The following is a 17024-nucleotide window of genomic DNA, read 5'->3' as shown; positions in this document are numbered from 1 at the left end:
TCACCTTCATCTGCCATTCTTCCAGAGTGGGTAGATCTTGTGTCTTCCAATACTTTGCGATGAGTATTCTTGCTGCTGTTGTAGCATACATAAAGAAAGTTCTATCCCTCTTTGACACCAATTGGCCGACAATGCCCAAGAGAAAGGCCTCTGGTTTTTTAGGGAAAGTACATTTAAGTACCTTTTTCATTTCATTATAAATCATTTCCCAGAAGGCCTTAATCTTCGGGCATGTCCACCAAAGGTGATAGAAGGTACCTTCAGTCTCTTTACATTTCCAACACTTATTATCAGGCAAATGATAAATTTTTGCCAGCTTGACTGGGGTCATGTACCACCTGTAAACCATTTTCATAATGTTTTCCTTTAAGGATATGAGTTTCTTCACTGCTTTAGCTTCCACTGGAGACACCCATCTGGGGGTTTTGTTTTCCAACAGATCTTTATATCTTATCCAAACATTAAACAATGCTTTTCTGACAATATGATTTTTAAAGGCCCTATGCAGCTTAATTTTATCATACCATAGATATGCGTGCCAACCAAATGCATTATTAAAACCTTCCAAATCCAAAATGTCTGTGTTCTCGAGGAGCATCCACTCTTTCAGCCAGCAAAACGCTGCTGCCTCATAGTACAATTTTAAGTCCGGCAGGGCAAAACCCCCTCTTTCTTTAGCATCTGTCAATATTTTAAATTTGATTCTGGGCTTTTTGCCCTGCCAGACAAATTCCGAGATATCTTTCTGCCACCTCTTAAAACATTCCATCTTGTCAAGAATCTGCAAGGTTTGAAACAAGAATAACATTCTAGGCAATACATTCATCTTAATCACTGCAATTCGGCCTAACATTGACAATTTCAAATTTGACCATATTTCTAGATCTTTTTTAATTTCTGACCAACATTTTTCATAGTTATCCTTATACAAATTCAAATTTTTAGATGTCAAATAAACCCCTAGGTATTTCACCTTCTTGACCACCGTCAACCCTGTCTCCTCTTGGAATTTCTCCTTCTCCATATCTGTTAATTTTTTTCCTAAAACTTTAGTTTTTTGTTTATTCAACTTAAATCCGGCTACCTGGCCAAACTGTTGGATTATTTCTAGCACCTTTTTCGTACTAGTGTTTGGCTCTTGCAAAGTCAATACTAGGTCATCTGCAAATGCTCTTAACTTGTAATGTTTAGCTCCGACCTGTACACCTTTGACCTGCTGGTCATTTCTAATCATATTCAGCAACACCTCCAGAACCAAAATAAAAAGCAATGGGGAAATTGGGCACCCCTGTCGTGTTCCTTTTTCTATCTTAAGTTCCTCAGTTATTACATTATTTACAATCAACTTAGCTTTTTGTTCAGAATATATTGCACCCATACCATTCTCAAAACCTTGGCCTACCCCCATCCCATGAAGATTCTTTGTCATAAAACTCCAAGAAATATTGTCAAAGGCTTTCTCCGCGTCCACAAAAATCAATACTGCTTTAGTATTTATATTCACCTCTAACTTTTCCAAAATGTCTATTATATTCCTTACATTGTCTGCTAGGTGTCTTTTTGGGAGAAAGCCTGCTTGGTTCTTATGAATCTTTTCCATCAACACTTTTTTAAATCTTTTTGCCAAAATGTCTGCAAAAATTTTGTAATCCACATTAAGTAGTGATATTGGGCGGTAGTTCTTCAATTGAGTCTTTTCAGTCTCTGTCTTTGGTATGAGTGAAATATACGCTTCTTTCCATGATTCAGGTGCCTTTTTTCCCTCTAGAATCTCATTACAGACTTCTTTTAATGGTTGAATCAACCACTCCTTCAAAGATTTGTAGTATCTGGAAGTCAGTCCATCTGGTCCTGGAGATTTGCCCAGTTGCATATTCTGAATGGCAGCCTCTATCTCTTGTTCTGTTATTCTCTGATTCAGATCCATCTTACTTTGATGAGAGATTTTTTGTAATCCATATTTGTCAAGGAATTTATCTATATCTTCTTCATTTTGCGGTCCTTGAGTCCCTTTTTTAAAGTAGCTCAAAAAGCAATTTCTAATTTCATTAGGTTTAGATATGTTCTTTCCATCCACTTCTAGGCTTGTAACTGTATTTAGTTTCTGCCTTTTCTTCAATTGCCATGCCAGGAGTTTGCCACATTTATCTGCCGATTCAAATGTCTTTTGTTTCATTTGCTTTATCTTCCATTCAATCTCTTGGTTCATCAATTCCATATATTGTGCTTGATATAACTTAATCTCTCTTAAAATCTCCTGGGACTTTGGTTTTACTCTTAATTTTTTCTCTCCTTCCTTTATCTTTTCCAAAATCTTTTCCTTTTTCTCATTCTGTTTCTTCCTCTTTATTGAGTTTTGTTGAATCAAAAAACCTCGCATCACAGCTTTGCTTGCGTCCCAGATCACTCTTTTTTCCACATCGGCCCTTAAATTTATTTCAAAATAGTCCTTTAAAGTTTTTTGGGCCTTCATGAGGATCTCCTTATCTCGAAAGAGGGTGTCATTCATTCTCCATCTAAATTGACCAGTTGTTGTAAGTTTCATTTCCATCTTCACAGCGTTATGGTCGGAGCAAGTTTTTGGGCAGATTTCTACCTTCTTAATCTTTGGAGCCATCCCACTAGTAATCCAGATTTGGTCGATTCTGGTCCAGGTCGTCATTGCTTGGGAGAAAAAGGTTCCCTCTCTCTCAAGAGGGTTCCTTGTTCTCCATATGTCTATTAAGTCCATATTTTCCATCATTTCAAAAAAAGTCTTAGGAAGTCTCCCTTCCTTGGTAACTGTCAGTCTTTGTGCCTTGTCCATGTTAGTGGAGACCACACCGTTCATGTCTCCCATAATTATCATATTATAATCCAGATAGTCCGTCAAAGTTTCATGAAGTTTCTTGAAGAATTCAGCTTTACCTTCATTTGGTGCATAAATTCCAACTATCAAAAATTTTTCTCCTTGTACTTGTATCTCAACTGCCAAATATCTCCCTTGTTCATCTTTAAACATCATTTTTGGAGCCCATTTCTCTTTTACATAGATCACAACTCCTCTTTTTTTGACTTTGTCTGATGAGATAAATTCTTGTCCTAGTCTTTTGTTTATAAGTAATCTCCTGTGAGCTCTGGTTATATGGGTTTCTTGTAGGCATATCAAATCCAGTTGTTCTCTGTTCAGAATATGAAAAACTTGTCGTCTCCTCAAAGGCATATTGAGCCCATTACAATTCCAACTAAGGAATTGCAGAGCCATCTTGTTATTTTTCTGACACTCCTCCAACAGCTCCAAGTTGTTGCTCTTCCTCTGATGGTGGTGGAATGTGTCCAAACGAAAGATTCAAAATGTCTATTGCTCTCCTCTGTTCTGCAATTGGGTCCACAGTTCCCTTCTGTAGGTCCTCTCGGTTTCTTTCCAAAAATTTCTCTTTGTCTTGTATAGTCTTTATTTTCACCTTCTTCCCCTTGTAATCGAAAGACAATCCCTGTGGAAATTCCCACCTAAAGAGGATGGTATTCTTCTTTAACAAAAAAACCAGATCCTTATAGAAGGTTCTCAGATCCAAGATATATTTTGGGATGTCTTTAAAAATCTGTACAGCTGAATTTCCAATTTGCAAGGCCTTTCCAAAATGTAGTCTTAATATTTTGTCTCTTTCTTCCTTGGATCTAAGGGTAATCAAACAATCCCTCGGGGTCTTTCTGTTCTGTTTTTTACCCAGTCTAAACGCTGTTGTGATTTTAAATTCGTCTTCCTCCAAATCTTCCCAGCAGTCAGCAAACTCTTGTGTTAAAAACTCCATGAGATTGTCACCTTCGTTCTCTGGAATTAATCTCAATTTCAAATTTCTCTCTTTTCTCTGTAATTCCCACAAAGCCAGAGTTGCGCCATGCTCGTGCACCTTTTTGGCAATCGGTTCTAAGTTCTCTTGAGTCTCTCCAGCAATAGCTCTAGCTTCTTCCGCAATTTTACGTGTTGCAGAATTTTCCTGGACCAATTTGTTTATAGATTCTGTGTTCAGATCTAATCTTGCTGATAACTCTGTTAATTTTTGTGTATTTTCTGAGTTCTGCTTTGTTAGAGTCTCCAGGGATTGGTTTATCTTAAGTAAAGCTTGTGTCACAGCATCCATGGAGACAGCTGTCACTTTTTCTTGTCCTGTTATTCCTGTAGGTCCTGTAGGGGTTGCGCCTGTAATCGAGCCTCTCTTCTTTTGTTGCTGTTGCTGTTGCTGGTGCTGTTGTTGTTGTCTAGTCTTAGCTCTTGTGGCTATCTCTTCTAGTGGACCACTCATGTCCCAAGGTCGTTTCCCACGGGAACCGTTTCCGGATGGAAAATTCCACTGTCTTGAGCTATATCGGCCTTTACTTTACCCTCTAGGGGGAGCAAATCAAAATGTCCAGATACAGAGACAAAGAAAATGTCCAAATACAAAAAGAAAGAAAGAAAGTTTAAAACAAGTATATCAGGAGGCTTGTAAATATAAATTGCAGCAGTTTTCCAGTAGATACTGTCTCAGCCTACTCTGGTATACTGTAGCAAAAGAATCCAGGAACTTTGTATCACAATGTAACCTTCACAGGGAAAAGTCAGTTCAGTGCCCTATTGTCTTATTTAGCAGTCCGTTTCAGGTTATTGAGGCAGCAGAAATTTTTTTCTTTTAAATAGATCATGCAGTTACTAATGTCTCTTTTGCCTCCCCTCTGCCCTGCTAGCTAGAGGGGAGATCTAAAGTCCAAATGTCAGATTTAATTAATCAAAGGCAATGTCTCTTGCGGATGCAGCTTTAAAGTTTCGTTGCTTTCACTTTCATGCAGTCGGGGGAAGGCAGACTTCCTTAATTTTCACCTCCCCGTTTTCAGCCAAATTTCCAGACTTTAGTTTCAAATAGACGTTCAGTCTTACTCACGGGTTTTTTCAGTCCGAAATTTACAGGAAGGAATCGGCGCTCTCCGCTAATAGCGACGCGGCTTCACCCTGCGGGCTGGGTAGCGATTCTCAGCACCGCGCTCCCCCGATGTCGTTCCGGAGCCTTTAAAAAGGCTCTTTCTGCGGTAAAGGGGGGGCGCTCCTGGTGCCCACCGAATCTCCTCGTTCACAGGCTTCCGCGCCTGTGATTTTAGGGGTCCCCCGCTTGCCGTAGCGGGTCAGACCCGAACTCGCAGAGCAGTCCTCCTCCGGAGCTCGGAAAGAGGACCGCCATTAGCGCTGGCGCCGACCGGAAGTCACCCAGGGTCCTGATCTCTTGTGGCAGAGAGTTCCACCAGGCCGGGGCCAAGGCTGAAAAGGCCCTGGCCCTGGTCGAGGCCAGCCTAATCTCCCTGAAGCCCAGGACCTCTAACATTTTTTTATTTGCAGACTGTTAGATCCTCCGTGGAGAGGCGGTCCTAGGCTGTATTCATTCGTTTGGCCCAACGTGGGGCTCGTACCCATGACCCCAAGATTCAGAGTCTCAGCGCTCTGCCGCCTGAGCTACTCACACAGCTGCCCTCTTGTGCACCTCACCTCAAATTTGTCCGAATTGTGCATGCCTGGGATTGACTGCATGAGATGGGAGGTGGGGTGGTTCCCAAAGTCAGAGCTCAGGTAGCCAACGCGGAGCCGGCCCTCACTGCCTTTCAGGTCCTTGGGGTGCTCGTAAGGCGGCTTGTGGAGCACGTTGATCTAGCAAGGGGATTCAAGAAAGCCGGGTTACGGAAATGACATGGGGGTGGGGGACATGAGGCCACATCTTTGAAGTTGTTCCAATGTTACAAATATACATACCTTTGACTTGACAGCCCAAGAAAGACATGCAGAAAATCTATGCTTTAACCGACTCTCCTCATTCCGCCATTTGAACGAATTTGGGCTCCACCTCCCTCCATGAGCCAAGAAGCAGGAAGTCATGTAGGCAGCAGGAACAGGGCATCCCGCCAGAATTCCCCAAGCCTGAGAGCACATACACGGCACCCCACCGAGGGAGGGACCAAGGGGGCAACCATAGACATCTGCCAAGGCAGTTTAGCAAGGCAGGTGTTCTGAATGCCCATCTCCAGACAAGTCCAGTGGGAAAGGACGTGTCAAGAGTTTTATTGTTCTTTCAGTGATGGAGATTTAAGGGGTCTGATAAAGGGACCTCATAGTGAATGCATAACCCTTGTATACCCCTCCTCATTTGTGATGTGCTAGTGATGTAGTGATGATGTATCAACGATGCTGCTTGAAGTGTATTCTGGGGGGAAGAAGGAAGTTATAAAAGTTGACATTGCCCCATGCTCGGGGTTCTTACTCCTGGGCAGACCTGTGGTGCAACAGTAAGAATCATGGTCTACTGACCACTGTTTTGCTCCAAATTACCGGGCTGGGACTTCCTCCTTTTACTGACAGCATGGACCCATGGGGGACAAGTGCCCCGGTGAGCTAGGCTGTCAAGGAGTCACTCACCCTGGAATTTTTTCGCTTAACAGCCATTGGCGCCAATACAGAGCAGGCTTCCTAAACCTTGGCCCTCCAGCTGTTTTCAAACTACAGTGCCCATCATCCCTGACCACTAGACCTGCTAGCTAGGGACCATGGAGCTGTAGGCCAAAAGCATCAGGAGGGCCAAGGTTGAGGAAGCCTGATAGAGAGCTCTACCTCTCTTTCAAATCAGAGCCGGCAAAGGCGGTGGAGTTCCTGCGCGGGTGCCTCGAGGCGGTTGGAGGGTGGATGGCAGCTAACTGGTTGAGGTTGAATCCTGACAAGACTGAAGTTCTGTGGTGTGTGGGTGGGTGGGGGGGACTCCCTGGTCCTGAACGGGGCAACTGTGCCCCTGAAGGACCAGCTGCACAGTCTGGGGGTCATTTTGGACCCATGGAGGCACAGGTCTGTTCTGTGTCCAGGGCAGCTCTATCTGGGATGCAGGATAAGACCCTCCCTGCCCACGGACTCTCTTGCCAGAGTGGCGCATGCTCTTGTTATCTCCAGCTTGGACGACTGCAATGCGCTCTATGTGGGGCTACCTTACTGCAATTAATCCAGAATGTGGTAGCCAGACTGGGGGCTGTGAACAGCCGCAGAGACCACATAACACCAGTCTTGAAAGACCTGCATTGACTCCCAGTACGTTTCCGGGCACAATTCAAAGTGTTGGTGCTGACCTTGAAAGCCCTAAACAGCCCAGCAGATGAAACTTTCCTCTGGTTGTCAATATTAAGAGGATGCCAGCAAGATCAAGCCTTTCTGTAAAATAAAGGATTTAAATCCAGTCTGACTGAGACCACATACCACCGGTCCCAAGAGATCTGCTTTGGCTCCCAGTACGTTTCCAAGCACAATTCATAGTGTCGGTGCTGACCTTGAAAGCCCTCAATGGCCTCGGCCCAGTAGACCTGAAGGAGCATCTCCACCCCGGACACCGGGGTCCCTCTCCCGAGGGCCTTCTGGCGCTTCCCTCCCTGCAAGAAGCCAAGTTACAGGGAAGCAGGCAGAGGGCCTTCTCGTGGTGACGGCCGCCCTGTGGAACGCCCTTCCATCAGATGTCAAAGAAATAAGCAATTATCTCACTTTTAAAAGACATCTGAAGGCAGCCCTGTTTAGGGAAGTTTTTAAATATTTAATGCTGTCTTGTGTTTTTAATATTTGGTTGGCAGCCACCCAGAGTGGCTGAGGATACCCAGACAGATGGGCAGGGTAGAAATAATAAATTATTATATATTATTATATATCCAAAGCCAACATGAAAGCATTCAAACTCTGACGGAACGGAGCGGCGCACACCTCTTCACAGCATAGACCCACCTTGTCCAGGCAAAGGTTCCCATGTCTCTCGGCAATAGCCTTTCGGAAGCCGTGAGACAGTGGATACAGCATGCTGTGATGGGGGTGCACCGAAGGGAGCCGGTTCTTCTCCAGCTGGTCAGCCACAATACTGACAAGCTTCTTCATTCTCTCGTCGTAATCGGTCCAATCACAGACGATCTGAAAGGGGGCAAAGAAAACCAGGGTTCTAGATTCAGGTAGGTAGCCGTATTGGTCTGATGAAGTCAAAATATATATAAAAATTGTCCAGTAGTGCCTTAGAGACCAACAAAGTTTGTTCTTGGTATAAGCCAGGCACCCCAAGCCTTCGGCCCTCCAGATGTTTTAGACTACAATTCCCATCATCCCCGACCACTGGTCCTGTTAGCTAGGGATCATGGGAGTTGTAGGCCAAAACATCGGGGGGGGGCGCAGGTTGGGGATGCCTGATATAAGCTTTTGTGTGCATGCACACTTCTTCAGATACACTGAAGCGGAAGTCCCCAGACCCTGATATACAGAGGGAGAAGTCCCCAGACCCTGCTATATAAGAGTAAGGAGAAGCCCCCAGACCCTGATATATAGTGGGAGGGTGAGTTGGGGTTTTTCTCCGAAGGGTAGTATGTGATAGGAATTTTATGGTTTTAGATATATAGTAATGCAGTGTTTCCCAACCGGTGTTCCGCGGCACACTAGTGTGCCGTGAGACACCGGCTGGTGTGCCGTGGGAGGGAGGCGGGCGAGAGGCGGCGGCGAGAGGCGGCAGGGAGGATCCGCGTCGAGCCGGGGCGGCTCCGCGGTGGTCGTGCCGAGCGGCGGGGCAGCGCGCGCAAAAGGGAGGAGCGCGAGACAGCGGAGGAGGAGGAGGCCGGCATGTCCGGGCAGCAGCAGCAACAGCAGCAGCAGCAACTCCCGGCGACGGCTCCTCCTCCGCCCGCTATCGCAGCCGCCGCCGCCTCAGCTGCCGCCGCCGCCTCAGCTGCCCTCGCTCTGCTGCCTCCTCCCACCCCGGCAAGGGGGAGGGAAAAAACTTTCATTTTTGTGCGTCCCTCCCGGCGTGACGCTGCGCGCTGACGTCACGGGGGCGGGGCTTTAATGGTGGTGTGCCGCGAGATTTTTTTCTGGTAAGCAGGTGTGCCGTTGCCCAAAAACGTTTGGGAAACACTGTAGTAATGTTCATAACTGCACATACATAGATCAGTACAAGAAGGCCGACCTGGAACCATTTTGATTCCTAAACTGACCAAATCCTTTCTCTGCAAGGTTAAAAATGGAAAAGCCTCCCCATTGTCTCTTCCTTTAATCTGTGTTTGAATAAGGTGTGAGCCTGTGACCTGGCCCAGGAAATAAGTATTTTAGCATTACAAAGGAATGGCCAGGCTCCCCAGAAAATCCAATCAAGTAACCTGCTAGACAGGAGATAAACAAGGAGAAGAGAAAAACAACATTTAAATTTCTGTGATGTAGGTGGGATGTATCTGAGGGGTGGTCTTAGGTTACACCCCTTCTGTGATGTATGCATAATGTTTCTGGGGGTGGTCCTGATCTAGAGAAGGGGAATTTCAAAAGTCTTTATAAGGCCTCGCAGGCCATTGTTCTGGGTCCTCTTCCTCTCCTGCGTGTGAGGGGGGTACCCTGTTGCAACAGATCAATAAAGATCAAGCTTACTAGCTGCTTTGCTTCTCAATATTCTCTGGTTGGCCTCTGTTATTTTCTCCTACCAATAGGGAACCTATGTAAGGACTCTATATGGGCTCTTGGATACCCCATAAGGGAAAAGGGCATATTTTTATTTACAACAGATGGCGACCACGCACGAAGGGACTTTTGGTTACCCGGATTCTGGAAACGAGGAAGGACTGGTTATCCAGCGTGCACCAGGCAGTTTGCCAGGAGGAATAACCAGTCTTCCATCGGTCCCAGGGTCTGGCAATAACTGGAGTTTCAGCGGGGCTAACCAGAGGAAGCAAATCTTGATCAGGCCGGCCTTAAAAAAACCAGTCAAGAGATCCCGGGATCACCAGGACAGCGCTTGTGAAGTGAGTATGAGTAGGAAAAATGGGTAGTGGGGTGGGATTCTGCAAACCACAGCAAACCTATACTTCTCAAATCCTTACTTCTTTCCTCACTTTAACTCTTGAAAAATTGCCTTCTCCTCCTTTCTGTCCCCTCGATCTCAACACCAGCCTTAGCCCTTCGGAGTATGCCCAGGCAAGGGTTGTGTGTGACTTCTTTCACTTAATTCTTTATGCCGACCTATTCCTTCGGAGTTTTGCCCAGAAAGGTCGTGCAATTTCTTCTGCACTGAAAACTATAATTCCCAAGACTATAACTCCCAGCGCAGCCGCACCTCTGCCATGGCGATCTTTGTTAGAAATGACCTGTGAACAGAGAACGCAAGGGCGCTGAATTCCTTTCCATCTTTCATATTCCAGAGTCTCAATCTGGCATTGCAAGTGTGCAAGCGTTCAGTAGGGACTCTGAGTTAGATTGTAAAAGGCAGGGAGGTTGCTGTGAGTTGTAGAATAGAGATTTGTCCAGGTATCCCCAGGTTTTTTCCCTTGGATCCCCAAGTTTTCCCCTCGGAGATTTGTCCAGGTATCCCCAAGTTTTCCCTTGGATCCCCAAGTTTTCCCCTCGGAGATTTGTCCAGGTTTCCCCAAGTTTTCCCCTCGGATCCCCAGGTTTTCCCCTCGGAGATTTGTCCAGGTATCCCCAGGTTTTTTCCCTTGGATCCCCAAGTTTTCCCCTCGGAGATTTGTCCAGGTATCCCCAAGTTTTCCCCTCGGATCCCCAGGTTTTTCCCCTCGGAGATTTGTCCAGGTATCCCCAGGTTTTTTCCCTTGGATCCCCAAGTTTTCCCCTCGGAGATTTGTCCAGGTTTCCCCAAGTTTTCCCCTCGGATCCCCAGGTTTTCCCCCTCGGAGATTTGTCCAGGTATCCCCAGGTTTTTTCCCTTGGATCCCCAAGTTTTCCCCTCGGAGATTTGTCCAGGTTTCCCCAAGTTTTCCCCTCGGATCCCCAGGTTTTCCCCCTCGGAGATTTGTCCAGGTATCCCCAGGTTTTTCCCATCGGAGATTTCTCCAGGTATCCCCAAGTTTTTTTGTCCAAGTTTCCCCTTTTCCGGACCCTTCGGAGTTTTGCCCAGGTCCAAAACCCTTTTAATTGAAAATGGGTGCACCTCAGTCAAAAGAAAAATAGTCCCCAGACCCCTGGCGTGAAAGAAGCCCAGTTGGTGCTTACTTCCCGCCTGGACTCTGACAGTCCCCTTCAATTTGTGTTTAAGAAACGTTTTTCCTGTGTTTAAATTGTACTTAGGTAACATCCAGCAGCTGCTTATCTTAAATGTGCCATCTAAAATAAGAATGCAAGCTTGCTCCAAATTCTAAATCTAAGGAAGCCATGTTGAACCTTATCAGTCTTAAAAACAAGACAAAATGGAGAATGGAGTGTGCAAATGTTTATTTGAGAGAGGCTCTAAAAGAGTTTTCCTCCCAAGTGGTAAAATCCTGTATACGTGCTACTTGTGTTCTGAAAGGAGGATTACCCCACCTCCTTTCTCTAGTTTCAGTGGGGAGGGTGATTTTAAGTCTAATGGTAAATGTTGTGTTGTAACTTTTGAGTTTGTGAGTACATCTGTGTTCCAGTCTAAGTTAACCTAATGTTTCTAGTTAACCTAATGTTTCTGCTGCAAAAGCCTAGTTGAGCCAACTGCTCTCTCAAGCTAAAATGCAGTGTATGTATTTCATTAAGCATATGCCTATGAAAGTATGGTGTTCCTTCTAAGAAAAATATCTGAGTCCAGTTTTAACTTTGATCTGGTTGGACAGAAGAGTTATTGTAAGGCTCCTGATATCAGTCTCAATAAGATGTCCTGGCCTTTTTTCTTAGAAAATGCCCCCCCCCCTTGTTTCATTCTCTCTTTCAGGTTTTTTCCTTCTCCTTCTTATTCTGTGCCAGGTGTTGTAAATAAAAATATGCCCTTTTCCCTTATGGGGTATCCAAGAGCCCATATAGAGTCCTTACATAGGTTCCCTATTGGTAGGAGAAAATAACAGAGGCCAACCAGAGAATATTGAGAAGCAAAGCAGCTAGTAAGCTTGATCTTTATTGATCTGTTGCAACAGGGTACTCCCCTCACACGCAGGAGAGGAAGAGGACCCAGAACAATGGCCTGCGAGGCCTTATAAAGACTTTTGAAATTCCCCTTCTCTAGATCAGGACCACCCCCAGAAACATTATGCATACATCACAGAAGGGGTGTAACCTAAGACCACCCCTCAGATACATCCCACCTACATCACAGAAATTTAAATGTTGTTTTTCTCTTCTCCTTGTTTATCTCCTGTCTAGCAGGTTACTTGATTGGATTTTCTGGGGAGCCTGGCCATTCCTTTGTAATGCTAAAATACTTATTTCCTGGGCCAGGTCACAGGCTCACACCTTATTCAAACACAGATTAAAGGAAGAGACAATGGGGAGGCTTTTCCATTTTTAACCTTGCAGAGAAAGGATTTGGTCAGTTTAGGAATCAAAATGGTTCCTGTGCTGATCTATGTATGTGCAGTTATGAACATTACTATATATCTAAAACCATAAAATTCCTATCACAATATTCCCCCCTTTGGGGCTAGAATTTTTCTTAAAAATTTTTGCCCCACAAATAATAACATCGTATGTTGTAAATGGATGTGTTTGTATAAATATATCATAAAAATAACACATGTTGCGTTTTGCTACTAAATTACTTGTGGCATTCTAACACTTTGGGAGAGACCATTTACTCAATAGTGTTCTATGCTTTACACCTAGCAGGAAGGTAAGGTCCACTAATGACTGAAAAGTGCAGTTTGCTTCCCCCCCGCCATTTTTGTGTTCTCAGGTGTCAAGGTAGCTCTTCTGAGGTCTCACACTGACATAGTGCTACAGCAACACATCCTGTCTGTTGAATCCCCTCAGGGCTTTCATTTAACCATGTCGCCTGGCATTCACCATAGCTGGCACAGGTTTGGGCATCTCGTGAGGGAGAGGTCTTCGCCTTGGCCTTTAGCTATGGGATTTTATTATAGGCTGTGGTCTCGCACTCGCACAATGGGAAGTTGCTCACTTGCACTTAAAGGACCAAAAAGCTAATTGCAGCCTGGATACACTTGCCCAATTCAAACTGAGTCCAATTTGAATTTATCTTGCCCCATGGTTCTCAACTCTTCAAACCAATCTGTTAAAGAAAACCATTCTTAAAAAGGGCACTTTGTCCAAATAAGTCAATTTAACTCTATAAGGGATCATTCCTGCTAAACTAAAGCATATCCACCTTCATGTACCTGGTGTTTTATGGATCCAGAAGTTTGTCCTTGGCAAAACGAGGTTTAACACATATTAAAATGGATAGGGAAAGATTGGCATAGTGTCAGGTGGGACAATGAAATGTGGTTATCTAAACATTGGACTACACAATAGTGTGAGCTATTAGAAAGTATAAAATGCATGAGAATTCTCCATTGGTGTGTAAGCAATAAGACATTAAACATAAAAACAGTTACACACAATATTCCCCCCTTTGTGGAAATTACACTGTCAGACACATTTCAACATTCTTACATAATAACACATAATACAAAAAAAAAACTAATTAAATATCTGTTACATATCTTGACACAATTGTGATCTTTTACGTATGTATCTTTTGAATCCTGGAGCAGAGGCTTGAGGTTCAAGTGAAAAAATGTCCTTGCAATTCAACTCCTCCCCCCTTTGTCAGCCCCCCCCCCCGTCAGTCTATAGCCTTTGAAAGAGATAACTGTGGGCACTTTGAAAACTCTGGTGTTGCAGGTCTTGTGAGTTGAGGGGTTGTTGCTGCTTTTCATCATTGCACATCTGTAGAAGTGATATCCTGTAAGGGGGCAGGGTTTTGGGGAGACTTAAACACACAGTTAGACAAGGATGGGGGAAAAGGCAAAAGGGATGTCCTTGAGTTTTCCGTGGGAAGCTGCAGATAATAACAATCTTAGTGGATTAAACATTTTATTCATTATCACATTTCCATATAATTACTGTTATTATCTGCTAAGTTTGTTTGCTTTCTTTCACTTAATAAAAAATTACTCCACATGTAGAGAAAGAGAACTGTAAAAAATACAAGAAAGGTTAAAAAATAAAAAGAAAGCAAAAAATTAGATTACCAGTTAGATGAAAATGGACTTGACACAAAGACATCAGATTCAGAAAATAACTATTATTAAATAGTACAAAGATATTATCAAAACCACACATATTACTACTGGACTGAAAAAAAAAATGGGAAACCAATGGGGAAAACTTAAAATTCACCATGTGCTATCCAATAAAAGAACTTCATGAGACTGACTTTCAACATGTGATGAACATGTCCCCAAAGTAAAACACACACACACACAAATGACCTATGAGGAACCAAAAATAAATAAATGCTAAGACACACAATTAATAAGCAACCTGAAGTAACCTGAAGTAATCTGTTTTGGCATTCTAACATCACAAATGAAAATAAAAGTGTTTCTTGATGTGACATCAGCTGTAATGTTAATAGCGGAATATTGGGAAATGAGTTAATACCAATAAAAATGAATGGCAATTTAAAGTTGTGCAGGTACCTTGCACTAGCCAAAATGACAGAATTAGTAAGAAATGCTCAAACAATGTTTGGTTGTGCTTCGATTAACTTCATAGACATCATGGAGAAACTGATTAAATAAATGAAAACAGATTATTTGTAACTTAAAGTGTCAAAGGCACAAAGAGATGGAAGTTACTAATACAGCAGGGATTCAGACTTGTTTCACAGAACAGAAAGAAAGTTGCTGTTTGGCTTTAAGGGAAGAAAGACAAAAAGAAAAACAAATGCAATTACTTTTTATAGAGTATTTAAATCACTGTTTGCATCCCCTCATTATCATTTGTGCTGTGGGAGAAAAGAAAGGACACTCTGTTGAAAGGGAAAATTATTTCATGTGAGAGGTCTGTCAGGAAATGCTGTTCCTAAAATGCATAGGCATATACACACCTGTTGAAAGGGAAAATTATTTCATGTGAGAGGTCTGTCAGGAAATGCTGTTCCTAAAATGCATAGGCATACACACACACACACACACACACACACACACACACACACACTGTTATAAAATCTACTCAAGAGAGGAACTCACAGTGGGAGTGCTTTGATATTACCTGTGAAAAGAATTTGACATGTCCAGTACTTAACTCTTTTGTATTAAGTAGCCCCTGGAGCAAAACACATTAAGGGTGATTTCCCTCAATGGCTATTTGGAAAGGTTTCTCCCTGCAGCACACTGCTCTCCAAACCTTCTCTCTCCCCCCTCCAATCTCTCTCTCTCTCTCTCTCTCTCTCTCTTTTTTTTTAAGCTGATCTAGCCTCTGTGCATGTGCAGAGTTCATGCCTCAGCAAACCTTTTATACCATTGAAAATGTTGCATCTTTTGGCTCAATTAGAATAAGGAAGGGAAAGGTAAGGAGTAGATTTTAAAAATATGGTTAGATTTTAAAACAAAAAAGAGAAACTCAGCAATTCAAGTATTCACCATTCAGCCCAAGCAAAGGAGTGCTTCCTTTATGTACAGGAAAGGGCTAATATCCCTCTGGCCATTCGCGGAACAATCAACCGCTCTCTTATTTATGAGTAAAAATGGCCAGAGAGTTAGAATTCATAGGATTATTTTATTTTATTTTTTTAACATTCTCAGTCATGGTCAAGGCTAATTCTACTTAACTATATGAATTTTTATGTGCTTAAACTTTGAGTAGACTTTTAAGTCTGATTTTTGTAAATAATAGACAAAATGATAAACACTAATCACTTAAATGCCTGATATCACCAGTTCTGCTTCAAACATCACGAGCAAATCTGGGCTGAATTTCAACACATCAGTTACAAATTGGGAAAGTTGAAAGGGACCTGGGGTCATCTAGTCCAACCCTAAAATACAGGGTTCATAGCAAGATTTGTACTACCAGAAACACACACATTCACCTCTCACCTTTAAAAACAAAGAGCAAATCTGGGCTGGATTTCAACTCATCAGCCACAAATTGGGAAAGTTGAAAGGGACCTGGGGTCATCTAGTCCAACCCTAAAATACAGGGTTCATAGCAAGATTTGTACTACCAGAGAGACACACACATACTTATGTACACAGACACAACTGGGGAAGAGACCACAAGCCATGCGCCTATCATGTACTATGGAAGAGGAAAATAAAAGTACCCAACCCTTTTAGCAGATCTTGAAGCTAGTTTGAGTGAGTGTTTACTTCCTTAGACTAAAGAGTGAAAGTTCCTAGATAAATTATCTTTAAAGACTGAAGTGAACATTTTTCCTAAGATAGGGAGAGGATCTCTTATAAAGCATAGTTAAAACAACCATAGATTTGATTTAAAAGGAATACAAAAGTGACAATTTTTCCTGAACTTGCAGAGGAATAGTAAGCCTAATCTATGCCCCCCCCCTTTGCAGTTTCCTTTAAAGGAAGCTTACTCGGGAGTAAATTTACCTGTGTGATAGGAATTTTATGGTTTTAGATATATAGTAATGTTCATAACTGCACATACATAGATCAGCACAGGAACCATTTTGATTCCTAAACTGACCAAATCCTTTCTCTGCAAGGTTAAAAATGGAAAAGCCTCCCCATTGTCTCTTCCTTTAATCTGTGTTTGAATAAGAAGAGTGACTAGTGGGGTGCCACAGGGTTCTGTCTTGGGCTTGGAGAAGAGGAGGTTAAGGGGTTATATGATAGCCATGTTCAAATATAGAAAAGGATGTCATATAGAGGAGAGAGAAAGGTTGTTTTCTGCTGCTCCAGAGAAGCGGACACGGAGCAATGGATCCAAACTACAAGAAAGAAGATTCCACCTAAACATTCGGAAGAACTTCCTGACAGTAAGAGCTGTTCGACAGTGGAATTTGCTGCCAAGGAGTGTGGTGGAGTCTCCTACTTTGGAGGTCTTTAAGCAGAGGCTTGACAACCATATGTCAGGAGTGCTCTGATGGTGTTTCCTGCTTGGCAGGGGGTTGGACTCGATGGCCCTTGTGGTCTCTTCCAACTCTATGATTCTATGATTCTATGATTCTATGATTCTAAGGTGTGAGCCTGTGACCTGGCCCAGGAAATAAGTATTTTAGCATTACAAAGGAATGGCCAGGCTCCCCAGAAAATCCAATCAAGTAACCTGCTAGACAGGAGATAAACAAGGAGAAGAGAAAAACAACATTTAAATT

The 17024-nt window shown here is 43.2% G+C and overlaps 1 protein-coding gene and 1 long non-coding RNA gene across 2 annotated transcripts in view; one reads left to right on the top strand and one right to left on the bottom strand.

Annotated features, from left to right (window-relative positions):
- LOC308578325 overlaps positions 1–17024 on the top strand; it is a 792667-nt gene that overhangs the window by 257151 nt on the left and 518492 nt on the right. The window lies entirely within an intron of this gene.
- LOC308577939 (UDP-N-acetylglucosamine--peptide N-acetylglucosaminyltransferase 110 kDa subunit-like) lies at positions 5451–7924 on the bottom strand. Its single transcript, XM_081178279.1, has 2 exons — positions 7751–7924; positions 5451–5653 (listed from the first exon to the last, which is right to left on the bottom strand). The coding sequence occupies exons 1-2, from the start codon at positions 7895–7897 to the stop codon at positions 5462–5464; spliced, it is 339 nt and encodes a 112-aa protein (XP_081034405.1). The 5' UTR covers positions 7898–7924; the 3' UTR covers positions 5451–5461.

Source organism: Podarcis bocagei, assembly GCF_964188305.1.
Source record: "Podarcis bocagei genome assembly, chromosome: W".
NCBI classification, from domain to species: Eukaryota; Metazoa; Chordata; class Lepidosauria; order Squamata; family Lacertidae; genus Podarcis; species Podarcis bocagei.
The sequence above is the reverse complement of the archived record's forward strand: the minus strand, read 5'-3'. Positions and strand labels throughout refer to the sequence as shown.